Genomic DNA, 27,715 nt, shown 5'->3' on the forward strand with positions numbered 1-27,715 from the left:
TTCCTTCCTTCCTTCCTTCCTTTCTTTCTTTCTTTCTTTCTTTCTTTCTTTCTTTCTTTCTTTCTTTCTTTCTTTCTTTCTTTCTTTCTTTCTTTCAGAACATAATAACCTTTTCTAATATATCCCTGATTTCTCAGGTAACCAGGCACATGTTTCTTCTTAGATTCAAACATGTTGAATCTGTACCCACAGTTAATCGCTCAATATTTGACACACCAGATCCTGTGTTATTTGACATAGTTTCCAAACTGGCTCCAAAAGCTTTAAACAAAAGCCAAAAGCTGCAAGGAAACAAATCTGTCCTCAAAAAACAAAAAAGAGAGCAAACAGTAGGAACCAGCCTGGAGAGAGAAGAGACGCAGCCGTTCTTACCCACGTGCAGGAGTTTGTCCTGCTCAGCGCAAGTGTAGAGTTTTGCTCTTTTGTATTTATCCTGAGTGAGTTTGATAGGTGCAGCTATAATTAAGGTATTATATTGTACACATATTAGTTTATCATATTAGTCTAAATAAAGCAAATGCCCATTCACTATAGCTAATAACCTCTTCAGTGGGTCCTTACATTTATCCTCCACCCTAAATCATCACTTCCATCTTCTACTTGCAATTTTAATAGAAAGGAAAAGAATTGCATATCTTTTTACTGGGGCGTGCTCTCCCACAGTCTTGTACTTGAGGCTTGATAGAAATATGCTGAACCACATCTGTGTCAAAAATGGAACATACTAGGTTGGGGATATAACTCAGTGGTTAGAGTGCTTGCCTAGCATACACACAGCCCTTGGTTCAAACCCTAGTACTGCAAAGGGGAGAAAAAAAGAAAGACAGCCTGGATGTGTGTGTGTGTGCATATGTGTGTGTGTGTAGTGAGTTCAAGGACCATCTGAAGTACATATAAAAATATATATACATATATATATATAGAGAGAGAGAGAGAGAGAGAGACCATATCTTTAAAAAAGAAAAAAGAAATTCAATGTATTCTTATGCATCAGATCAATGTCATGTGCATCCCCAGATAGTTCATTGTACTTTTTTCCATGGGGGTCGTGCTTATATAAAGCTATTCTGTTCTTGCAATCAATGTAGTTACTGCACACACTGTGTTAGAGCAAGTGGTGTTTTACTGCTTGTTTATGGTGTGGGAAACGTAGTGTGATGTAGCCATCTTAGAGTTGGCTTCCTATTGGTGTTTTGTTCTTTATCATAATCATCAGTGTCTTCTCTGTTCAGTGGAGGCAGCATTTGGTCTGTAAGCATTTGTTCTGCTGCAGTGTTCTCATGTGTTTACTAAGCAGTCCTAGGTAAAATACAATTTTCTTTAGCCAGATAAAATACAATTCTTTATATACAGCACATTTTTATTCATTCCATTTCCAAATAATTTTTAAGATAATTTCTTAACTTTGAAATGATTCCTAAACTTTAGATCAAGTAAAAGAGAGACCAAAAGACCCAAAGTGTCATTAGTTTTCATCCACAACTATAAAAGGTAATATATATGTGGTGGTAGACTGGGCTGATATGTAATAGGCCTGCCTCTAAGGGAGAGAAAATTCCTCTGTGTCATTTTGATTATGAGCATAAATTCTTTCAGTTCAATAATCTACTAGGTAGTAATAATAACTGACAAAAAAATTATTAACTGACTTCTGAGCCATTTATTTTGTACTTACTGATAGGATCTGGCTCGTGATAACTCCAAAAGTTGGCTAAGAACATCAGAGACTTTGCTGTTAAAGTTGTACCTGTATACTTGTTCTGTTTTATGTTTGTTAATGGGCAATTACAACTTCAGTTTTTGTTCTTTTAAGGCACTAAACCAGAATGCTGAACTAAGGAGTCGGCTGAACAGAATACATTCAGAGTCTATTATTTGTGATCAGGTTGTCAGTGTAAATATTATTCCTAGCCCAGATGAGGTAAGATTTGTTTTCAATGGACATAAAATACCTATTTCATAGCATATAGAATTAGTGCATGTTTTTATTTCAATACAGTTAATTCACTGTAATGAGATTCTCCCCATAAATATTAGTATCACTGACAGTTCAGTGTTCTTTTGAGTAACGGATGTACACACATGACATAATTTGTTCCTGGTGTCAGTGTCTATTTTCATTCCTCTGTTCATATGATGTCACCAGATGTTTATTTATCTACTCCAGCCTAATTTTCTTATATCTGTCTCATTCATTAGGATCAAATAGCCAGTGTTAGCAACAGGCATATTTTAACTGTCGTAAAAATGTTGTTACATAAAAATTTTCTTAAAGTTTGGTTAGAAAGAACTATCTAAAGACAGAAGTCATGTAAAATTGCTATAGCAACACTAATTATGCTACTGCAGCTTCTATTATTATAATTAATAGTTAACAGTTGTCAAGTGAATGTTCACTGTGTACTAGGAATTGTACTAATCATTCATGTATTGTCCAATTTGGTACTGACAACAACACTCTAAGGTAAATGTTTCAATTATTATTCCATTTCAAGAAATAATAGTAGATGAGGGGGTTGGGGAGAGAGGGAAAGTAGGAGAAAAATGAGGGAAGAGATAACAAATTTGATAAGAAATGTACTTATTACCTTACTTATATAACTAACTCCTGTGTGTATCATCTTGACAATAAAAAAGGGGGAAAAAGAATAATTCAAATTTTGGCTAAACAACATGTAATTCTGTTTGAACCTTTTATAAAACTGCTGTTATGGCCCTTAGAACTCATACTTTTCAACACGGTGATGATGAGAGTTTTAACTAATACTTGCATCTTCTTTGCATTAAAGACCTGTAGTAGCCAGGCGTAATGGCTCACGCCTGTAATCCTAGCTACTCAGGAGGCTGAGATCTGAGGATCGCAGTTCAAACCAGCCCTGGCAGGAAAGTCTGTGAGACTCTTATCTCCAATAAACCACCAGCAAACCAGAAGAGGTGCTGTGGCTCAAGTATTAGAGCACTAGCCTTTAGCTGAAGAGCTGAGGGACAGCTCCCAGGCCCAGAGTTCAAGCCCTACCACCGACCCAAAACAAACAAACAAAAAAAAAAACCTATAGTTTGTTAGAAATCTACAAGTTTGAGAGTTGGTTCTACTACCTAACTGCTTAGGATATATTATCCCAAAGCAGCCTATCTTTGATTAAGTTGCCTGCAACTGCTTCCATGTGCCCCGATACCCTTAATCTCTGATGACTTTTGTATTCAGCAAACTATGCACAATCTGGAAGTCTTTCTAAAATTTATCGTTAAAAACTTATTTAATAAAACAAATGTACTTATGTACACAAATGTGCTTATGTAACTGTAACCACCCTGCTCATCACCTTTTCAATAAAAAAAATATTAAAAAACTTATTTAATAATCCTCAATGGGAGTCTTCTTTCGACCTGAAGTGTAAGTAGAATATATGTATAGTATATATTCTTGCATATTTTGTGATTAAAACAAATAGCTTCCTTGAAAACAATCATTTATCACTTATTGAACAAAATCTAATATTTTATTTGAAATATGGTCATGTTTTATTGGCCAAAATTTATCACCTAATTGGAAAATGATTTTTTATATTCTATCTCAAAAATTGTCTTAGCTGTCATTTTCTTAGAATGTCTCTAGCAGTTTTTAGAGGTACTTCTTGAGGTTTGATATACCTAACTAGAACATGACTAGTAATGGCAAGCTTAAGAATAAAAGAGTGAATTTGTATAATCAATTCAGATTGTTAATAGAAATCAGAATTTATAGATCTCAGACCCAAACTCCAGAAGTTCTACATGTCAGGTCTGGTCGCTCACCTCTTTATGCCAAATGTTTATGGTAAAAGACAGAGAATGAATAAATAGCAATTCAATGTATCTTTAGCTATGTTTAGGGTACAGACACGAGGTTTAGGCTTCATAGACAAAAACTAGGGGGGAGAATGAGATATGTATGCATAATTATTAAACAGTGGTCAAAGTGTGGCCTGGCTGACTATTATTTCAGTCCTTGTTTGGGGAGGGGTTCTGGGGAAGTTGTTCTGGCAGTCACAATAAACATCCTCCTCCCATAGTCAGTGGTCTGTTCTGAGGAGGTTCTGAGGCTTCACAGCAATAGTTTGTTCCCTTGTCATAGATATTATCAGTCAATACTGTAGTTCCTGGCAGCTAAGATGATTGGAAAGTGATTGCAAAGTGACTACAGAGAAATGGCTTAGAGCAGAAGCACATATGAAATGAAGGCAGAGGTGCAAAGCATTTCTCCTGCTTTTAATTTAATTTGTAAGCCCAGGAAAAGCAGCTTTTAAGCACCAGTTCTGTTAATAGAGGCTTACCCTGTTAAGTTTCATTTACTGTCAATTGAGCAGGGATTTTAAATCAAGTCAACATCCAACATCTCTCAACTACGCCTTTTGGAGTCATTAGACATAGAATGAATTGTATGTAGTAGAAAGTGTCACTATTCTTAATACACAGTGTGGCTTTCTATAGAGATCCAACTAAAGTGAAGAAATAGCTATTCTTGCTACAAAGCAATTTGGCTCAGGCCTGGAATCCTAGCTACTCAGGAGGCTGAGATTTAGAGGATCCAAGCGTAAAGCCAACTCCTGCAGAAAAGTCCATGAGAGTCCATTTCTAAAATAATCAACACAAAGCAAGGCTGGAGGCATGGCTCAAAGTAGAGCACTTGCAAAGCAAGCACACAGAGCAAGTACAAGGTCCAACTCCATGGTCACAAAAAAAGTATCTTCTCTGCCAGAAGGCAGAAACACACACACACACACACACACACACACACACACAAATTAAACCATATGTCTTTCCTTTCTATAATAGCCTGGTGAGCAAATCCATGTCAGTCTCCCCCTGTCACAACAAGTAGCCAATGAGAGCCGCCTATCCATGTCAGAGTCCGTATCTGAGTTTTTTGATGCTCAAGAGGTGCTTCTGTCCGCAAGCTCATCAGAGAATGAGGTAAGATTCCTGGATATGTCAACCTCTACTGCTTGTGAATGTGAGTTTGTGTTAAACAAAAGCTATGGTTATATTTGTTTCCATCATAGGTGCTCCAATTGCAGGAGAGCCAAAAACATGCAAAGTGCATCAGTTGCTATTTACTGAGTTCTTGACAACACTTCTGAGCTTCAAATTATTTTTCTTAAATTTGATGCATAAAGGGAAAAAATAAAACATTTATTGTGACTTTTTTCCACGATTCATATTTCAAATTAACCAAATAGTTGATGGCGGAGTTCTTTGAAGAGGTAAACTAGCTAATTAAATGTAGGAGAAAATGAGAGAATTAGAAAATCACCATTAGTGCATGCAGAAGCATACATATCATGTATCTAGGCACTGATACAAATTTGAGTTTAGAAAGATGATGGTTTGCACATATCTATTTGGAGAATTACAGTTTGTGAAGGTTAGCCATTGGCCACCACAAAAACTTCATTATATTGTTGTTCATTTTCATGAGTTTTGAAAATGTTTTGGAAATGAAGAATCACTTTCTTGACCAGGTTGCAGAAATTAGTTCTGTTACTAAAACATATTCAGGTATGCTTTAATTTTTTTGCTTATTTTCTTGTCATTTGGTTTCTTGCATAGAAGATAAAACTCCCACATGAACTATTAGATATTTTGCAATTTGAAAATCTGCATTACATTTTTACAAAAAAAAAATGAGATAGTTACCAAACGTTATTTCTATATGTGTAGAAAATCAGAGGAAACATTCTAACAAATACTAGTAGTTAATTTGAGGTGTTGAAAATTTTGTTTTGTTTTAAGTGAAAGAAGTGGAAAAGAAAAGGAAATAATGAACAAGTATCACTTCGTAAAATAGAATCTTGTATCAGATGCTGAATCTTTTAGTATCCAAGACATACACGTGTCTCTCAGATCTCCAGGCATGCATTAACATGTTCACCGATACTTCCATTAGAAGCCAGAGGAGCAATTTAATTATTGTAATGATAATTAGTATTATAGAGGGACAGAATAATCCTGCTTTCTATATTCCCTATAGACAAATCTGCATGACAAGCTTAATCTTGCTGCCAGGAAGGTTACTTGGGGAGCAATGAAAAGGAAAAGTGAGTTGAGTGAACCACAGGCTAAGAGGATCAGGAATTTTAACTCCCTTCCTTTTGTTGAGGAGATCAGAATCTCTACCTTGTCATGTGGACAGGTGTTTAGTATATCATGCCAGAGACATGCTACCAGAATTTTCTTTTTTGTCTTGAGACAAGGTCTCATTTTGTTGCACAAGCTAGCCCTAAATTTGCAACCCTCCTTTCTCAGCCTCCTGGGTAGTAGAATTTTGGGGGCTGACTTCTTCTGAGCCTCCATTACTAATCAACCCTCTACCCTTCTTCAGTCAGGTTGCAGTCAAGTGTGATTGCATAGTATATGAGCTCAGACCCATCATCCAATAAGCTATCTTCCTGGGCCCAAGTTCTTGGTGTATATCTAGCTGGGTGTCCAGGTATCAGTGTCATTAGTCACTATGGATATAGAAATGAAGATTTGGAACAAATTATTGCATCAGTCCAAAGGGGAAGAGTGAGTCTAATAACAGAGAAGTGAGGAAGTAGTATTCAACATGAAAATAATACATTTACTTTTAGGCATCATGAGTTTGTTGGACCTCTTGGGGTCATCTCTCAGGTATTTGGATAGCCAAGTCTAAAATTCAAGGACAGAGTAGATTTGGAGAGAGTCACTTCAAAATCCACATAGCCAACTACCTGTTAGACTTTACTACTTTGGTGTTCACAGAATCTTTAATTCAGCATTCCAAAAAAATTTACTCAACAAACCCTTTTCATAGTCATTGTCTACCTCCAAAGACTAAAAATAACCCATCCCTACTACTGGTTTACTATCTTAAGGCTCTTCTACCCAGGTGTTAGCATCAAATACTTGGCTACTTTTGTTCACCCCTTTTATCTCTTCCTACCATGCATACCAATCCATTCATCAATTCCTGCAACTTCTCAGATTCATTGTTTCCTTGAAGCTTCACTGCCACTGCTCCAACCCAATAACTGATCATTTTCTTCCCTGGTACCCAGTTAGTCCCATAACTGGTTCTATTTGAGCACAAAAACTCAGACCCTGAGTTCAAGCCCCAGGAATGGCACACACACAATCACACATACACACAAAAGAAAAAGGAAAAAATGTCTCCTTAAGGGGTGAAAACTGATCAAGATGCATTTGTATACAAAATTGTACTTTTTAAATTGAAACCTGATTCACATTTTTTTTTTTTTTTTTGCCATTCCTCGGCTTTGAACTCAAGGCTGGGAGCTGTCCCTGAGCCTCATTGTGCTCGAGGCTAACACTCTACCACTTGAGCCACAGCACCACTTCTGGCTTTTTCTGAGTAGTTTAGTGGTGATAAGAGTTTCATGGACTTTCTTGCCTCAGCTAGCTTTAAACCATGATCCTGAGCTTACAGCCTCCTGAGTAGCCAGGATTACAGGTGTGAGTCACCATCTGATTGACACTTCTAAAAGGCAACTCTATCCCCTACCCCCCAAGTTTCTTAGGGTGAAAATCTACATGCATAGCTATCACTCAAAGACCCTTTCAAATCTGATCCTAGTTCTCAGGTGTAACCTTGTGCTACTTCTGTTATTCTAAACCTTCCAACAGCCAACAGAATGGTTCCTGCAATTATTGATCTGCTGAAGACACTGGTATCCCTTGCTGTAGAAAAGAGAGAATCCTACAACCCACACCATAAAGGAATGAATGCCATTCCTATGGCTTGAGCCCTTTATTTCATAAGATATACTGCTTAACACACAAATATTTCTTGTATTTCACTTGTCTCCTGTGCCTCTCCCACTAGAGTATAAGTTTCACGAGGGCAAAGACCGCACCACTCTTATCTCCAGCACAGTGACAGTCTGCTGAGCCCAGAGCAAGTATTCAATAAATATTTATGAATGGAATAATGGAAGGAAAGCGTTTAGTACCATGACCTATCATTATTCTAAAGAGCATCTGGGTATTACTTGATTCACATTGACATTTTCCATCACTAGGGAAACACTCTATTTTGGGACCATTTATTAATGCACTTTACCTGATGAGTTTCCTTCTCCTTTAAAAACAAATGGTCTCCTTGCCAAGCACCAGGAGCTCATACATGTAATCCTAGCTTCTTAGGAGGCTGAGATTGGAGGATCATGGTTCAAAGCCAGCCTGGGCAGAAAAGTCTGCGAGACTCCTATTTCCAATTAATCATCGAAGCAGAAAGTAGGATGTGGCTCAAGTAGTAGGATACTAGCCTTGAACCTAAAAACTCAGGGACAGTGCTCAGGCCCAAGCCCCAGGACTGGAATACACAAAAAAAGGGGGGCGGGGAGGAATCTCCTTAAGGGGTGACACCGATCAAGATGCATTTGTGTACAAAACTAGACTTTTTAAATTGAAAATCCATTGTACAACTGCTTACAGATATTGTTTAAAAATAATTTCAGGGGGCTGGGAAGGTGGCTCAGTGGTAGAGCGCTTGCCTTGCATGCATTAGGCCCTGGGTTCGATTCCTCAGCACCACATAAGCAGAAAAAAAAAAGCCGGAAGTGGTGCTGTGGCTCAAGTGGTAGAGCGCTAGCCTTGAGCTGAAGAGCTGAGGGACAGCGCCCAGGCCCAGAGTTCAGGCTCCACGACCGGATCCAAAAAAAAAATAAATTAATTTCAAAACATAAGTGCATGAAATAAATCCGGTTGACACTTTTCAAATGGTCTCTTAATTTCTCGAATAAGCTACTTGACTTGTCTCTGCTCTTAAAAAACTTGTTTGTGCAATGCCACATGCCTGAAATTTAGGAAATAATATTGCTTGAACTCATTTAGTCCTGAAGTTCATAAAAAGAGTATTTGCCTCTAGGATTTCTTGACAGACTTTTAGTATAATCTCACAAATCCTTGGCCTCCCTCCCTACAGGAGAACTTGTCAGAACAGCCCAGACTCAGCTACTGAACAAACATATATGACATGTACACATCCTGCCATCATTGCAAAATTCTTCTATGCCAATAATATTGAATCATTATGATGACATAGATTAGTGTGAGAGAACAGAAATTGAAGAGGTATTCTTGTTTTTAGCTTTCTGTAGCAGAAACACAAGAGTTTCCTTCACAAAGGTTCAAAAAATATATATTCATGTAGTAGGAATTCAAGTTTTTGTTCCCTCAGATGTAGTTGAATATAATATATAATTAGCTATTTTCAGAGACATTGTGTGGGAAAGTTTGATGTACCTGTTTTCTCTATCAAGCTAACAAAGTTAGTTTTTCTAGTTGGCCTGGTAGTTTACCCTTCAGCAGTGTTGCAGTCAATGGGAAGAATGGGAGCGAGGTGTAGTGCAGATATGAATCAGAAAAAAATTACTATTATTTTTCTATCTTTGTAGATTTCCTCTGTGTGCAAAAGCAAAACACCCATTAATCATCCATGCATGCACTCATTTTCCTGGAGCTTCACTCTCAATATATGAGTTCTTTTCAACCCTAATTTTAAAAACATTAGCAATAATCCCAGAAACCTTCCAAATAAAGACTAATTGTTTTCACTACACACAAATTTAGAACTTTTAAGGGCAAAAAAATCTTTGGAATAAACAGATACAAACTAAATTGCAAGCCAGAAAAAAATATACAGTTTGTATGATGGCAGAAAAATATGTGAAAGATTAGAAAATAAATTCACAAAAGATGAAATTCAGATGTTACAGAGATATCTTATACATATTAGAAAGTTTACAAAAGATGATGTAGCTGTGTTTGGTAACTCAAGCCTGTAATTCTAGTGATTTAAGAGGCAGAGATTAGGGCATCAATGGTTCGATGCCAACCAGGCATTAAAGTTCACAAGACTTCTCACTCAGTGACTGAGCCCAGTAGTTCACACCTGTCAGCCTTTGAGTAGAAAGATGCTGGTTCAGGATGGGTTGGTTATAAATGGAGACCCCCCAACTCTCCTTTCTCATCTGTTCTTAGGGGATATATTTTTCCTTAATTTTATTTTTATGTTATTTTTTGTTTTATTTTAGGGTGGAACTAATCCATGTTTTCCTCATAATGTTAGTGTCTCAATTCTCTTTTTACTAGCTTATAGTAATTGTAATATATTATTATAATTATATCATTGTATATATTATGTAATTATAACATATATTATGTTATATTAAAATATATTATAGTTATTACATATACTATGTATTAATTATATTACATACTAGTTTATATTATACATACGGATTTTATTGTGATAGTTCTGTATGTGCAGGTAATGAATGTACTTTGATCGTCTATCACTTTCTTATCTCTCCTACCCTCCTTTATCCTCCAGGATAAAGTTTATCCTAGATTTTATTTTTTTGTAAATTCAAATGAAGTACTTTAATCATACTCAGTTCCCTCATTTTCACCTTATCTTTCCACCCTACTTCTTCCTGTTAATTTTCTCCACACACAGTCAAGTTCCCCTTTTACATTTATGTCATTTATTTGCCTGAGACTAACTCATTTTGATCAGCATGATAATGTCAAGTTCCACATATTTGTCTGCAAACTAAATTATATTGTTTATATGGGTAAATAATACTCAATTGTGGATATATTGCACATATTCTAGACAGGAGCTCTTACCACTGAGCCGTGCCCCAGCCCTGTTCCATATTTCCTATTTCAGTTCATCAGTCCATGAATGGGCACATAGGCTGATTCCATAGATTGTCTTTTGTGAATAGACCTACTGTAAGCATGGTGTGCATATATAGACTGCAGAAAACAGACTTACATCCCTTCAGATATGTGGAGAGTAGCTTAATTCTTGATCTCTTCTTATTTATCCCCACTGAAATGATCTGATTCTAGGATGTATTTGTTTTACCTGGATCTGTGTATATTCAAAGTAAAGCTTTCAAGAGTCTTCCTGAAAACTAAATCTGACGTTTTTTGTTGATTTTTAATAACCCATGGGGTTATATGTAAACATTGGCTTGAAAAGCCTATCACTGTCAGTTCCTTTTTTTTTCCTGTTCTCCCCACCCTCTTTCTTGCCACTCTCAACTTCCTGCCATTCTTAGGGTAGATGCTTCTCTCATGGTCCTTGCTTTGCACACTTTCCCTTCTTCCTGTGCATCTCCCCATTTTCATTTTCCAACACAAGAGTTCACATGTCACTTGCTCTGGGCAGCCTTTTCTAGATCTAGGTAGAGTCATGGGGACTTCTTTCTGTATATTCTTGCTGCTTTATCCTAAAATATCTCTAGCTGTATACTGGCATTCCCTAGTCTTCTGCCATAACTAGTTCAAGGTGCTAAAGACCAGGCTCCTTTCAAATAACCGGTGACCAGTTCACAGAAGACTTAAGTGTTCTTTACACATAAGCCAGATATATTTTCCACCATTATATCTCTTTCTCATTTCAGCAGTATTTTGGTTTTTCTTGGTTTTTGTTTATAAGTCCTGGAGCTTTGATTCAGGGCTTCTCATTCTTGCTGGACTTTTTCACTCATTGCTGGCACTTTACTGCTTGAGCCATACCTTCAGTTCTGGCTTTTTGCTGGTTAGTTGAAAATAAGAATCTTGTGGATTTGTCTGCCTGGACTGGCTCCAGACTGTGATTCTAAGATCTCAGCCTCCTGAGTAGCTGTTGAGTATAGATGTAAGCCACTGGTGCATGGCTAGTATTTTGGTTTCTTGTAGTTTTATTAGTCCTTTAATGAGTTGAGCTGTCGAGGCAAGAATCATAAGAATTCTGATTCCTTCTGTGTTCTTCCCTTTCCTAGGCATCAGATGATGAGTCTTACATCAGTGATGTGAGTGATAACATATCTGAAGACAATACTAGTGTTGCGGACAACATCTCTCGGCAAAGTATGCATCATTTGGTCTTGGTTATTCTAATTATAAAACTGGTGAATTAATGAACAGTCATCCACCTTATCACCTTTAATTGTTCTTTTTTCAACTGATTTTTCTATAAATTGTATAATGCATAGTCTGTTGAGGTACTCATGACATCCACTTAGGTATGTGGTGAAGTAAAAAAAATTACCTCACTTATTATGTACATTTATTTTTCCATTTGACTTGTCTTAATATTTGAGTAAATTCAGTAGTTTACTTTTTTAAAAAACTGATGCTCTGTGCATTTGTTGGCAATCTCATACAGAAATAACTTGGTTCTTGAGAGAGTGTACTAAAAAGAAATGCATTATAATCAGAATTATTTGAGTAACTGTCTCTCTAGTTTTATAAAATTAGAAAAGCAAAGCATCTCTCACTGTGATTCTCCCTCCCCAGTCCTGAATGGGGAGCTTACAGGAGGCGCCTTCCGGAATGGCCGTCGTACTTGCCTGCCTGCCCCTTGCCCTGACACCAGTAACATTAACTTGTGGAATATCTTGAGGAACAACATCGGCAAAGACCTGTCAAAAGTCTCCATGCCTGTGGAACTCAATGAGCCACTCAACACCCTGCAGCATCTCTGTGAGGAGATCGAGTACAGTGAGCTACTGGACAAGGCATCGGAGACAGATGATCCATATGAGCGCATGGTAATAAAGGACAGGGCAGTGCCCTGCGGGGACCAGGCCTAAGCTACAAGCCATTATGATAACACATTTTATGTTTCCTATAACATTCTCACTGCATAGATAAAGGAGAAAATAGTCTGTTTGCATCATCAAATAGGGCCAAACGGTGCCAGATACTCTTACTAGAATATCCACGTCTTTTTACTTTTTAGTAGCCTAAAGTGTATGCTGTGAAGTTAAGATGCAAAGATGTATTAGTTTTTAGAGGCTGAAAGCCTGTTGGACCTTGTTTTGCCATCTTTTCTAAATGCCAAAGGAGTCCATCTGTTCAGAAAGTAACTTACTGTTGGTACTTTACCCTTTACTCCACATGACTGTGGAGAACTTACCCTGTTCTTGGACAGGCACCAGCAGCCACACCCACACACAATGTTAAGATGATACATGTGGCATAATCTGTAAACTGGTTTTATTACCTCTGAACTCTCATGATAGTGGGTACACGTATGAATGAAGAGTACGTGACCTCTGACCTGCTGCTTCCCTTAGGAATAATTTAACCTCATGATAGTTTACTTTCCCCTTGTGCACTGATGAAGAAGATTTGGGGCAACTAACTGAAAAATGGCATGAAATCAACATGGACTGAAGAAGATGTAGAGGAATAGAGACAAACAGACCCAGCTGGCAATAGACTCCTCTATATTGTGTCCCTCTTTTGAATATTTTAACAGGTTCTTGTTGCTGCATTTGCAGTTTCAGGATATTGCTCCACCTATTTCAGAGCAGGAAGTAAGCCATTCAACCCAGTCCTTGGAGAGACTTATGAATGCATTAGAGAAGACAAAGGATTCCGATTTTTCTCAGAACAAGTAAGTAAAGTTTCTATGTAGGTAAAATAGTCTTCAAAGGCAGTTTGGTGATGAAACAGTTTTGATAACTATCATTTGGGATGAGTTATGACACCAGTTAAAAGATATCTCAGCCCCACCAAATGTCCATAAATTCCCTGTGTTTAAGCACTAAGTCTTAAAAGTAAAGATTTACTTCTGCACTTTGAGACTAATTCATGATCATTAATTCACAACTACACTAAATGGAAGAATTGTAGTTTTCATTAGAGATAACCATTTCAATTTTTTTAACAGTATTATTTGTAGAAATTTTAACCCTGCTCTCATTGCCTTTTTTTGTTTTTATCTACCAGGTTAGCCATCATCCACCCATTTCTGCCTGTCACTGTGAATCAAAGAATTTTGTGTTTTGGCAAGGTCTGTATTTCAATCATAATTTAAAGTCAGTTTTATATCCCTATAGGAAAATTTCTATCTTCTGATAATACATTTACTCAAATTAGATTTCTGACTTTGAAACTCAAAAAATGTTGGTAGTTCATGTAGAGCTTAGTTTTGGAAATTAAATGTCCTGGTTTAATATATAACCATGTTGTATTAGGGATGAGATCGTTGATCTAGGAAGCAAAGCCTAGATCTGTGGAACAGCAGAGTACAGTACTGACTGCCAGCCATTACCTTCTCTTACTGTGACTTGTCTGCATCTGCAATGTAGAGGTGATAGCCCAACCTTCTTTCTCTTGAGGTGTGCAAAGAGATTTTCCTCTTGAAGGAGGAAGAATGTTTAGACACACAGTCAGTCCACATGTCCATGAGTTCCCCATCTGCAAACTTAACCAACTTCAGATAAAGCAGTTATATCTGTTTTGAACATACAGACTTTTTTCTCATTTTTTATTACCAAAGCAGTGTAGTATAGCAACTATTTGTATAGCATTTAAATCATACTAAACATATAAGCTCTAGAGATGACTTTGTATACAGGAGGGTATATATAAATTATATGCAAATGATTTGCATATTATATAAAGGACTCCTTTATCTGCAGATGTTGGTGTCTAAGGAGATTATGGAACTATTACCATGGATACCAAAGGAAGTGATTTATACCCAATTCATTAGGGTTCTGGGGGTTGGATTGAAGTCTATTATACTAAACGTTCATTGTCCTTTCAGAAGTAAAATAAAATTTGAAATGATTAGAAAGAAAAGAGTGTGTATGTAAACTTGACCATTAAGTAGTTCTCTACATTTAGAAGGCTGATTTTTATTGTTCACAGCACAACTCCTCTCAAAAGCATTTCCTTAGCTGAAAAATGGACAAAATGATAAAGCATCACAACTACCACCTTATTGTTAAATAGAACAATAAATAATTATTGGCCATAACCAAGAGTCAGAAATTTTGTAGAGATGGGACTAAACTCCCTTGATTCACCAAAATGAGATGAGATGGTTGTTAATAAATGTGCCAGTAAATCTGAGTAAAGCAGTAAGCCATCATGTGAGATGAACTGGTAGGCCTCAGGCTGTATCTTCACACCTGTATTTAGATATTTCATTTCTCTACTGTTCTCTCAAGTCATATAACTATTCTGTGCAGGGGGTAAATGTATACATAAGTCAGTGGTCTTGCCATATTGCAATTATTTTTACATATACCTCAGGCTTGATACGTATGTTTGCTATTTTACCATTTAGGCAGAACTTAGCATGTATTACTCTCTGAACAGTAAATATTGTAGAGTCTGTGTTTGTGTGTATTTACAAATGCACAATACATGTGCACACACTCATGTCTTATTCCAGGATTCTCCTAGCTTTGTTTGTTGAAAACAAATATGGAGCATGATTATAGAGACACAGACAGACAGTAAAGTTTATTTCTGATCACATCACTTTGGGCCATCTTCAGATTCTCATGCCAAATCCACAGTATAGGACTGGGAATGTGGCTTAGTGGTAGAGTGCTTGCCTAGCATGCATGAAGCCCTGGCTTCAATTCCTCAGTATCACATACACAGAAAAAAATGGAAGTGGCACTGTGGCTCAAGTGGTAGAGTGCTAGCCTTAAGCAAAAGCAGCTCAGGGACAGTGCCCAGGCCCTGAGTTCAAGCCCCAGGACTGGCCAAAAATAAATACATAAAATAAAATAAATCCAAGTATAAAACAAATTTTAATTATAAAAAGCTTTTTGTAAAAGAGGCTGGGAGGGTAGCTCAGTGGTAGAGTGCTTGCCTTGCATGCACGAGGCCCTGGGTTCAATTCCTCAGTACCACATAAGCAGAAAAAGCTGTAAGTGGTGCTGTGGCTCAAATGGTAGCACGCTAGCCTTGAGCTGAAGAGCTGAAGGACAGCAGCCAGGCCCAGAGTTCAGGCCCCATGGCCGACAAAAAAAAAGCTTTTCATAAAAAAACAAATAAAGCTTTTGTAAAGTATCACACAAAAGTTAGTTTTTACCTACAAATGATTAGATATGATGTATATATTTTTGTCTTCTGCCTGTATCATGTAGATATCAGATGGAAAAACAAGTTCTGGGGAAAGTCAATGGAAATCCTGCCTGTGGGAACACTGAATGTCATGCTTCCAAAGTAGGTAGAACTTCTCCCTTTTGGACTTTTGATGGCTTTCTAAATGAGAAATGGGTATTTTTGACTAGAAGATAGTAAGGGTTTTATTTTTTAAAATGTCTAAAGCTTGTTACCTTCAACAAGGGTTTTACATATGGACCCCACAAAACTAAATGACAACATATTACTAAAGCTTCCATTTATATCTTCATATCCTTCATTCATCAGTAAAACTCAGGTGCCTACCATGTACCAGTTGTCATGCTAGTTTGCATTTTATATTAAAGATTCTCAGACAGGTGCTGGTGGCTCACACATATAATCCTAGTTACTCAGGAAGCTAAGATCTGAGGATCATAGTTCAAAGCCAGTCTGGGCAGGAAAGTCCATGAGACTCTTATTGGCAATTAACCACCAGAAAACTAAAATTGGTGCTGTGGCTCAAAGTGTTAGAGTGCTAGCCTTGAGCAAAAAAGCACAAGAACAGTGCCCAGGCCCTGAGTTCAAGCCCCATAACTGAACAACAACAAAAAAAGGTTCTCCTCTAACCATTTCTTTTACCCACACTTTTAATTTAACTTAAGTCCAGGATCTGTTTTACATTTTGAAGTTATTTTTGCAATGATGAATGATGGATTACTTTATGGTAGTGTTCTGGAGGATATTTCTCATAAATCTTTTTAAATTAATTGATGTTCTTACTGAGACCAATTTTTGTTATTGTTCAATTTTTGTTCAACTGTTGAACAGTGCCTACATTAATTATACCAACAATGCCTACATTATTCTGAATAATATTTATTTATATATATGTAAAATGTAGAAAGCTATATGATTTGAAGTTATATCATTTTGTTCTTTGAAAAATTCTATAACTTTACTCTCCAGAATGTGGGTTATAATTATGTCTTCTTAGTTAAGCTTGTCATTTATTTTCCCAAAGAATTATTCATATGTGGTATAGGAAACAGTGTTCTCTAAGGAGACTTCATTAAGCCTTTACCTCCCTTCAATCCTTACACAATGACCTATTATCTGCTAGTAAAAGTAGACCCTTTGTAGGTCACTCAAAGCCTTTCTGCTCTGAGTCATCTCCTTTCCATCTCTGGCTCCCACCACAGCCACTGACTCAGAGCACACCATTCACAGGCCCCCAGAAACTGCTGCTCTTCTGGCCCCTATGACTTACACATGCCCTTTCTACCATCTCCAAACATGAGTTTGAAGCCATTCCCCTGACAACCAATTTACATTCCAGACAGTGCTGAGGCCTAAGGAATCTCCCCTCTGTGTTCCTTTGTAGCTCTCTCTATATAAATGTTTGAATATTTGTTTATGTATTAATATCTCTGTACCATACAGATAGCCTTAAAGGAATAGGAAACAGGCCCTGGCCAACTTTCTGACTTTAGACATATAGAGAGCACTTCAGTGTCCCTTAGGTGAATAAATCATGTCATATATATTTATGGCCACATAGAAATTGTCAAGAAATGAACAGAAAAATGAGGAAAAAGGAAACTTTCCCCAATGATTATTTTCATTGGTAGGAACATCATATTATTGTATTTGTGACCTTTATTGTTTTTAATCAATGTGCTATTCTTTACTAGGTATGGAGATTACTATGTATGGAATAAAGTTACCACATGTATACACAACATCCTCAGTGGGAGAAGATGGATAGAACATTATGGAGAAATAACCATTAGAAATACCAAAAGCAGTGTTTGCATTTGCAAACTTACATTTGTCAAGGTAAATAATATCATAGAATAAAGAGGGTAAAATGTGTCCCAAGGAAAAAAAACAAAACATTACCTTTAGTAGTATCAAGTAAGTCTGTCCTGTGTCATCCTTAGTCCTAAGGACATTTATGATAAGAAGGTATGTGGAAATAAAAAAAAAGCTATTTTATAGCACAAAATAATGAATATTTTTCTTAAATAATCTTCTTTTTTTAGTAGCAAGTCAGTAGTTCATTGAGTAAGATTCCATATAATTCTTCTCATCAGTATCAAGTTTCTGGCTTCTGTATCTATCCCTAATGCATTTTGATTACAATATAGTATTTAAGTGATTATATTTTAGAGAGACTATTACCCAGAAGATGATTTTAGGGAGATAATGCAGTTGTCACTTTCTGAATACTTGAATAAATTAGGCATAAAGATGACAACTACTGACTCATCAGTATGAGCTTACCCAACCCACCACTATGGTAAGCCAGAAAAGTTCAACAAAAAGCATTACTTTGAACAGAAAATATGTTTGCATAGAAATGTCTATAGAGGGCTGGGAAGGTGGCTCAGTGGGAGAGCGCTTGCCTTGCATGCTTCAGGCCCTGGGTTCGATTCCTCAGCACTACATAAGCAGAAAAAAAAGCTGGAAGTGGCGTTGTGGCTCAAGTGGAAGAGCGCTAGCCTTGAGCTGAAGAGCTGAGGGACAGCACCCAGGCCCAGAGTTCAGGCCCCACGATCGGACCCCCCCACAAAAAAAGAAAAGAAATGTCTATAGACCCAAGTGCCAATGGCTTACACCTGTAATCATAGCTACTCAGGAGGCTGAGACCTGAGAATTGTGGTTTGAAGGCAGCCCAGGCAGGAAAGACTGTGACACACTTATCTTCAATTAATTGCTAAAAAAAAAAAAAAAAAGCTGGAAATGGAGCTATAGCTCCAGTGCTAAGAGTGCTAACCTTAAGCAAAAATCTCGAGGACAGTGTGCAGGCCCTGAGTTCAAGCCCGAGGACCAGTACAAAAAATATGTATATAAATCACAATCAATCAATCAATCAATAAACAAACAGAAATTCCTATACAATGGTGATTTTCCCTCAGCTACTCTCATCTGAATTAGAACATACAATATTACCTCCATGTTCACTTATGTGTGATTGAAGTTCACTAAAATCTATGAGTAATGGGAGAATTCAGATAAAAAGATCTAAGAGAAAAAAATAGTAATTTGTAAATTAATATTAGGTTCTTAGGATAGAAACCTTATTAGCTTTCTCTACGTTGTATGACCATGCTATCGCTGTAGCACTCAGAAGACTGTGTGGACTGAACTTAGGAGAGGATCATAAGTAAAGCGGCCTAGACCACATAGTACTCTCTCTCTCTCTCTCTCTCTCTCTCTCTCTCTCTCTCTCTCTCTCTCCTCTTCCCCCCTCCTCCCTTTTTCCCTCTTCCCCCTTTCCCCCCTCTCTCCATATATATATATATATATATATATATATATATATATACACACATATAAATCTAACTTGCACTCAAAAGGCCAACCTTGCATATATGTAAAATATTTTGAGATAAATTTCTGGAAATTACTTGAATGAGGGACTTCAGGTAAAGAAAACATTCGTGTAGGTTGATGTTATTGAGGTTGATGTTATTAAAGGAACTGGGTTTGGCTTTTCTAGGTGAACTATTGGAATTCCAATGTGAATGAAGTCCAGGGGGTCGTGATGGATCAGGAAGGGAAGGTAGTACACCGGCTGTTTGGGAAATGGCATGAAGGGCTCTACTGTGGCGTGGCCCCCTCTGCTAAGTGTATCTGGAGACCAGGTAAGGTCAGCCTCAGGGTCCTGTCTTAGGACCGAGGCAATGCAATTTGCCTCATGTTTCCTTTAGCAGGAAGATCTAAAATGTGGATGCTTATAGCAGTTACAGTTGTATTTATAATTAACAGAGCTATCTGTAAGAGCCAATATTTAGTATGTGATTAAAAATGTAAGCCAAATCTGACATATAGCCAGACATGTAGCTCAGGCCTATTATTCTAACTCCTTAGAGGCTGATGTCTGAGGATTGAGGTTCCAAGCCAACCCAAGCAGGAAAGTCCAGCAGACTCTTATCTCCAATTGATTAACCAGCAAAAAGCTGGCCCAAGAGTGGCCCAAGTGGTATAGCCAGCCATGGGCAAAAATGCTAAGGAACAATGTCCAGGCCCTGAATTCATGCCCCAGTACCAGTGCACACCACACACACACATAATCTGACATTGCTCATTGTAAATGTAATACAAACATTTCAAAAACTAGGCATTTTATTAAGTTTAAAGAAATTGGCATATGTAAAATTAGATCCTTATTCATGTTATTTTCTATTCTAATAAAACAAAGGAAATGCAAATATCTACCACCATAGATTGAAACTTGCCACAGTAAGTGATCTTTTCATTCACATAAACTGCAATATATTGACATTTAATAAAAGACAGGAGAGTCCTGGTAATGTGTGCATGATTATCAAGTAAATGTGGAACGAGTCTCCACATGACATTTATTTTCATTGGAATTTGTCAGATCATTCTAACTTTAAAATTGCGTACTTGTTTCCTAAAAGACACTGATGTGTATTAATTTTTTTGCCAGTGAGGAACGAGCCATAATTCATTCATGAGTAACTACTGAATGCTGACTATATGTCAGGCTTGTTGTAAAAGTTGAGTTCAGTAAGAAGTACCAGTAAGCACTGGGGATGTAGAGCTCTTGTCTACTTACTACATGTGCTGCCTGGGCAGCCTGCACGTGATTTCACTGCCGGATATGGTGGCACAAGCCTATAGTCTCAGCAGCTGGGAGGTTGAGGTAGGAGGATTGTTTGAGTCCAGAAGTTTGAAAAGAACCTGGCTATGAGAGAGCCCTCCCCCATCTCAAAAAAGAAAAAAAAGATAAACTAAGTACCAGTAAATATTAATTTAAATCTACATCTTTTTCTTTTCTTAAAGGGAGTAAAGTAACAGTGTTTCTGGTGAAATTTTAATGTTAATCACCCTAACATTTGGTTCCACGATTGAGTATGTGAAATGAAATTGTGGAGTTTAACCAGTGAAGACTGCTACTGTAATACAAAGTTTTATTTTAAAGTTCTATATTCTATTAAATACATTAATTTATTAGCTTCGTCCATCAACATAAACTTCCGCACCTAGCAAAATACAAGCAATTTAATTTACTTGAAAATCTATTACTTGAACAATCTAGTGCTCATGATTACAGATTTTGCTATGAGCAAGGGCACTACTAATTAAGCATCAGGAAAAGTTGACTTCTTCCTTTTCTATAAGTGGTTCACCTTTCACATTTATTGGCCTCATTCCAGGTTCCCTGCCAACCAACTATGAGCTCTACTATGGTTTCACGAGGTTTGCCATTGAGCTCAATGAGTTAGATCCTGTACTAAAAGACCTCCTTCCACCAACAGATGCCCGATTCAGGCCAGATCAAAGGTAAGGACAGAAGCAGTATTTCAGGTGCATCTTAGACCATGGCAAGGTGTTAAAGATCACTAAGATGTCACTTCATCACTATCGTGTGCTTATTCATTTCATCATTCCTTCTGATAGACACCACTCATTAATACTTGAGTCTTCTTTTTACTTATCTTTAAGTAGGTGTACAAAGGAGTTGCCTTATAACAAAGCAGTTATGAATAGAATATGTCTTGATCAATGTTACCCCTTTCAACAGTCTCCCCCATGCCTCCCAACTTACCCCTTCCCTCATTTTCTTAATTTTGTAGAATAAACTGAATTCTTGAGTGCAATCTCCCCCACTTCTCTTCATTCATTCCCCTTGAACCTACTCTACCCCTTTAAAGTACTCGCTTCCTGATGTTTATTTTTTAAACTTTGTCTTTCTAAGGAATTATACTATTTGAGTTCTCCCTTGAATCTCCTGTATTTCAGCTAATACATTTATATACACTTGTATACAATCCAAGATATTTACTTATATGTTTATAAACTATTTCTGGCTTCCACATATGAGTGAAAGCATGCAACCTTTGTCTCTCCAGTGTATTTACACAATGAAATTTTATTCATCCATTAGAAAGAATGATATTGTATCATTTGCAAAGAAGTGGAAGGATCTGGAAAAAAGTATGTTAAGTGAAATACTTGTTTTCTAATCTAGGTAAAGTATGATGATAATAACAGAGATGATAATAACAGAGACTTCTTTCAACACAAACCTCCAATGAGCCATAACAGCTGTGTTCTACATGAAGTTTCTCCATCCTCACATTTACGAAAAGTCTACAGATACAAGAGCTCTGCACTAAATGGAAATTCACTCCTTTCCCAGTGTTTTTAACCCCTGTAGGCTATTATTCTTTAATATGGAGTATCTTTTAAACTAATTATAAATAAGAGAATAAGTTAGAGGGGCACCCAGATATTTTTTTTAAATATTGAGTTTGCCCAACATGTTTGGGTCCCTCAGTATATGAGACTTACCAAATATACTGTCTTTAATGCTTTCTGATTCTTATGGGATTTTTTTGGAGGGGTGGGGAGCAGCCTTTGGGTTTAAACTCAGGACCTAGGCACTGTTTCTGAGCTTTTTTACTCAAGGATAGTGCTCTACCACTTGAGCAACAGCTCTACTACTGACTTTTTTGATCATCAATTGAAGATAAGAGTCTCACAGACCTTCCTGCCTGGGCTGGTTTCAAACCACAATCCTCAGAATTCAACCTTTACAGTAGCTAGGATTACATGCATGAGCCACCCATGCCTGGTCGATGCTTTCTTTTTATTATTTGTTTCTAATAGTCATGATGACTTCTCTTACACAATTCTTTCTACTTTTTCCAAAAATTCTATATGCCATCCAGGTTCCATTCATGACCACTTTTACGTTTTTTAAGTATTTGTGCATTAACTGTCTTCTGCTAAAATGTTCTTGGTATTGAATGTTCTGCTGTCCAATATATTTTTCAATATCTCCTACCGTTGAATGTCATTTTATTCTACTTTAGTACCCATCACGCAGAACGTGCAGTCTATTTGACATTCAAATTTATCTTGATCATCAGTCTCATGTTGAGATGTAAACATTTACAAATCACCTTTGGGTCTGGTTTGTTTGTTTCCTTCACAATTCTGTTTCAATGTTCCTTATCTGAATTTCTGTCCTATTTATTTTTATTACCCAGCTTTTTGTAAATTTCCCCAATTGTTACCTTCTTTTTTCATCACTCTTATTCTCTCCAACCAAACAGGAAAGCTCCCTTGCCTCTCAGTGTGTTCTCAAAATAAATAGAGAATAGCCAGTTACCACCCTCCATCCAAGCCTTTAGCAAGTGCCTTTTGGTATTGTGGGAAAGAAGTGCAACTGTGACTTCATGCTGATCTCACCTTGGACTCTGCCATAGTCCCAAAAAATCTCAAGTTATAGAACCCAGACAGCCTAGCAGTCTTCAAGGCCAAATACATCACCTCTTCCGTCTTTCAAAGTACAACAATTCATTCCATGTGAATGAAGAGCCTAATAATTGAGAGAGGGACAGAGGTGAGGGTCAGTTCCACAGCACCACCATGCACTGTTACTGTGTACTGTCCCCTGTTCACTCACAGCACCTAGAGTGTAATCTTATGCCAGTGAGACTCACTTTTCTAAAGGGAAGATAACATTTGAAATATCAACTGCTTTCTGATCAGATTTTTGGAAGAAGGAAATTTAGAAGCTGCAGCAGCAGAGAAGCTAAGAGTAGAAGAGCTCCAAAGATCTCGAAGACGATACATGGAAGAAAACAACCTTGAACATATACCAAAATTTTTTAAGTAAGTAGAATTTTTAAGTAAGTAGTCCTTCTGTCGTTTCTAGATCCATCTGTTGACTAACAAACCAACTCTGGGTAGCATCAGATCCTTCAGAGTTTCCATTCCATGACCACCAAGTGCTTTATAAATGGTTGTGACAAGCCATGAGAAACCGGAGATAAAAATTAAGTGAGGGATAGTGTAGTGTCCAGGGAACTCTGATTAACATTAACTTCAACTTTGTTAACTTTAGTTTTGACAGTGAAAATATTGAGTCAGATTTTACATGGGAAAAGTTAGCAACTATAGAAAGGAATGCTTCTCTGTAGATCTTTTCTTTCTGTTGACGATATAAGAGAATGAGGATCTCACCCCAAAAGGCTTTGTCCATCAGCTGCACCATTTAGATTGGTAAAAACTTGTCCCTGCTCCTAATTAAGGGCCTGGGTCACTCGAGTTCTTTAGGATTTCCTTTTGATTTCATCACACAGAGTTTACATCTTCTCAGATTTGGGCCCTCTGGTACTTCACACCGATGAATCTGTAGTTTCTAGATCCATCTGTGGACAATTCCAGGGCCAATCCAACACTGAGTAGCATCACATACCTTAGAGTTGCCATTCATGACTGCCAGGGTGTAGAAATGCAGTCTTGCCCTTCAGGTATCTGAAGAGGACCCCTGTATACCTGCACCTCACAGAAGCTCTCTGAGAAACTGATGCTGCATGCTCTCCCCTGAACAGAAAGTAAAAACTATGCTTGAGCCTAGCGGTAGGAACACGTGGTTATAGTATTTTTATATGCTATGTTTGAGGTCCTTTGCTTTCTATCTCTGCCTAGAGGTAATTTGCTTCTGTCCTCAGTCTTTCTTTTACCTGCTTCCATTTCAAGCCTGTAACAATAAAAATTAATTCATTTCTGGCCAAAAATATGGAAATTATCCATTATTGCTAGATAGGACAATAACCAGCTTGAAAATTACTGCTTCTATATTAATAAGGGTACAGTTATCAAATGACCTTGATGTGGTTTATAGCTAATGCTGAGTTTTATATTTCCACAGAAAAGTTATTGATGCAAATCAAAGAGAAGCCTGGGTTTCTAACGACACCTACTGGGAGCTTCGAAAGGACCCTGGGTTTAGCAAAGTAGACAGCCCTGTTCTTTGGTAAACTGGAGACATTAAGCTAGCAAACATATCACACTCTGAATGAATAAATAACTATGCACAATTATGTTTCGTATAGCTACGCGTGGTTTCTGGGTCGACTGAAAACCTACCATTTGCTTTTCTATTCATCTTTATAATGGATTTTCAAAAGTGCATTAGACCAGGTTCCTAACCACTTTTGGATCCTTTCTGTTTTGCTGCAACCATATTCCTTAAAAAAAACTTTAAAAAACCCCATTATGTGTGTATATATATATATATATATATATATATATATATACACACACACATACACACATATATGTGTGTGTATATATATATATATATATTCCATGCCCTCAGAAAGCAGAATAAAAGGAACAGAAGATAAAAATCCAAAGCCTGAAGCATTTGTAAGGAAAAATGAACTGTAATTGGTGCTTAAAGATGATGAAAAGTGTTAAAAAAAAAAAAACGTAGAAACTACATGTTCGGTCTCTTGTCTGGAAGCACCATCCCCTTCCCATAGGAGCTCCTGGGCCACTGCCGTACGGTGGCTCAGATGTCAAGTGTGTTCTGGATGTGGTATGCTCATTCCAGCCTTGTTGAAACAGACTTGATGCTTCCCAGCACCTGTTCCATCTGTATGCCATTGTTCATGCCTTAAGAAATGCAAAGATGTACAATAAATCATTTTTAATGTGATCTCATAGGTTTATGTGAAGGACAGATCTTTTGAATCGTGGCATGATTCACTTCCTTAATCAGAACAATGATTCACCTAGCCTAATTGGATTGAATAAGTGAATAACACGTGCTTTACTTTGATAAGTCAGTTACTATATGGTATATCTTAAAGGGTAAGAAAGAAAAGATGTCCTTAGTAGAACTCTGTGTTCAGGATGCTCATTAAGTTCCTATCTGTCAGATAATAAACCATCCCTCTTCCTTCCAACTTCAGTGTGCCCTATTATTTAGTAAAATCTGTGTCATTTGGACATTTGTCATCAGTATTAAAACTTTGGAAGGAAATAACAAAAAAGCCTATGGAATGTATGTATGGACTTTGTAGTATATAAAAATTACTGTTTTTGAGTGAAGCACAATGTAAGGCACATCTCTAACCCATGACACTATTCAAATACCGCTGAGAACAGAAACAAGGATGCTACTAGCTTATTTGCTTTGTTAAGTGAATCCTATGCAAAATCCTATTTCCTATTTTTTTCAAGTCTGTATGATACACGACTACATATTAAGCACTTACCTTGATAGGGGCAGAAATATAAATCTTAAGCTAAAGAATTCATTCATCCCAAAGGGGAGAGGGCAGGCAGAAATGTATTTTACATACTTTAGGATTTCTTTTTTCCTTCACTATAATATACAGAAGCTTTTGTAGGAAACTTGCATCAGTATTCCTAAGTTTCTGCACGTAGATAGATGACTACATAAATACTTGTATGTTTAAAAAATCTCTAGAGATTTTCCTAGCAAATTATAAAATTACATATATTTTATTGTTAGATTTTTATTCTTAGATTCTTACCATCAGAATTTAAGTGTTATTTTAAACTCTGATAACAATGTTACTGAAATTTTGTATTTTGCTATGAGATGTTGATTTTAAGTGTTATATCTCCTCAGCAAAGCATTCCTAATAATGGCTAACTCACTATCAAACAAAAGAGAAGAGTTTATAATCATAATCTAAAAACCCACTGATGCACATATAAGAAGAAACTCTAAAATATCCACTAGATGGAGCAATATTTGAGTTATCCTGGAACTCATTCATCTAAGTCCATACACTATGTTACAAATGCATTTATTAGAATGGAATTTTATTCTCAAATAAATTCCTTAATTCATCACCAGATCTACACATTCCTCTTAAACACTTTTCTCAAGTACTTGAACTACCATTTTTAATCTGTAGGTGACTTGCCCTATGGTTATAAAATCTTCCTCTTTTCATTGATTTTATTTTCCTGTTCATTCTTTTAACTCCCTTTATTTTCAAGATACTTGAGGCTTCAAGATGCAGGTCTTTAGTTTTAATTAGAATTTAATCAGAATCCTGTTGGCTTCCTTACAGAGTTTTCTATGATAGGTAAAGCTTAAATACTATGTGCTGTGGTTTGGGCCCATACTTAATAAATTTCCCAGGACAGTCCCAAAATAGGCTAAATATAAAAGAATCCTGCAGCATAAAGTTTCTACAATTAGAAAAGGAAGGCAAAGTCTCTGGTGACCAGAAGATGTGGTATCAGTCAGAAAGGTGGAAGAGAACCCAAGACCTATCAAGAAGCATTACTGTATATAGCATTTGGATTCTTCTTGAGAACAAAGAAAAATAGTAGATAAGACCTTAACTAAAGAGCAGTTGCAGACTCCAAATCAAATGGGTAACCTGAAATACTGATTCAAATTGCAAGATGAGAATGAGAAAAATGTCAAATTAATTTAAATCACTACATTTTATAATGTCATGTTATAAACCTCTTTGGGGATTTGAATACCCTAATTATTTCCATTCAAGTGAATGACTAAATTTTAGATAATGCTTCTATAATATCTTATTCAGTAGTCTCTCCTGATCAGGCATTTACATTACTGTAGTTACTTGCCGCAATACCTTTTCTGTATCATTTTTATTGACATAGTGGTTATAGAAATTGTAAGTGTTACCCCATGGGAATTTCATCTATACCTTATTTGGACCTTAGAAACTAAACAGCAAAAAGGTAGAGTATTGGGCTAGGAATATGGCTTAAGGGTAGAGTGTTTGCCTAGCATGCATGAAGCCCTGGATTCCATTTCTCAGAACCACATAAACAGAAAAGGCCGGAAGTGGCGCTGTGACTCAAGTGGTAGAGTATTAGCCTCGAGCAAAAGAAGCTCAGGAACAGTGCCCAGGCCCTGAGTTCAAGCCCCAAGACTGGCACACAAAAAAAAGTATTACTCAATGTTTTCATAAAACCTATGTAGCCCTTGGAATTTTATATAAACCTTTGTTATGTCAGGAACACTTTT

At 37.0% G+C, this 27,715-nt stretch overlaps 1 protein-coding gene across 5 annotated transcripts in view; it reads left to right on the forward strand.

The window, feature by feature from the left end:
* Osbpl6 (oxysterol binding protein-like 6) overlaps positions 1 to 24,764 on the forward strand; it is a 109,276-nt gene extending 84,512 nt beyond the window's left edge. For all 5 annotated transcript variants that reach the window (XM_013029992.1, XM_013030011.1, XM_013030020.1 and 2 more), the window contains 12 exons: positions 1,814 to 1,921; positions 4,816 to 4,953; positions 11,799 to 11,886; positions 12,316 to 12,569; positions 13,283 to 13,420; positions 13,756 to 13,819; positions 15,918 to 15,996; positions 17,589 to 17,733; positions 19,400 to 19,544; positions 21,084 to 21,210; positions 23,428 to 23,550; positions 24,593 to 24,764. In XM_013029992.1, coding sequence (XP_012885446.1) covers positions 1,814 to 1,921; positions 4,816 to 4,953; positions 11,799 to 11,886; positions 12,316 to 12,569; positions 13,283 to 13,420; positions 13,756 to 13,819; positions 15,918 to 15,996; positions 17,589 to 17,733; positions 19,400 to 19,544; positions 21,084 to 21,210; positions 23,428 to 23,550; positions 24,593 to 24,701 — 1,518 coding nt within the window. In that variant the 3' untranslated portion in view covers positions 24,702 to 24,764. The remainder of the gene's footprint in view (positions 1 to 1,813; positions 1,922 to 4,815; positions 4,954 to 11,798; positions 11,887 to 12,315; positions 12,570 to 13,282; positions 13,421 to 13,755; positions 13,820 to 15,917; positions 15,997 to 17,588; positions 17,734 to 19,399; positions 19,545 to 21,083; positions 21,211 to 23,427; positions 23,551 to 24,592) is intronic.
* Positions 24,765 to 27,715: the final 2,951 nt, after the last annotated feature.

This window comes from Dipodomys ordii, unplaced genomic scaffold, assembly GCF_000151885.1.
Source record: "Dipodomys ordii isolate 6190 unplaced genomic scaffold, Dord_2.0 Scaffold5, whole genome shotgun sequence".
NCBI lineage: Eukaryota > Metazoa > Chordata > Mammalia > Rodentia > Heteromyidae > Dipodomys > Dipodomys ordii.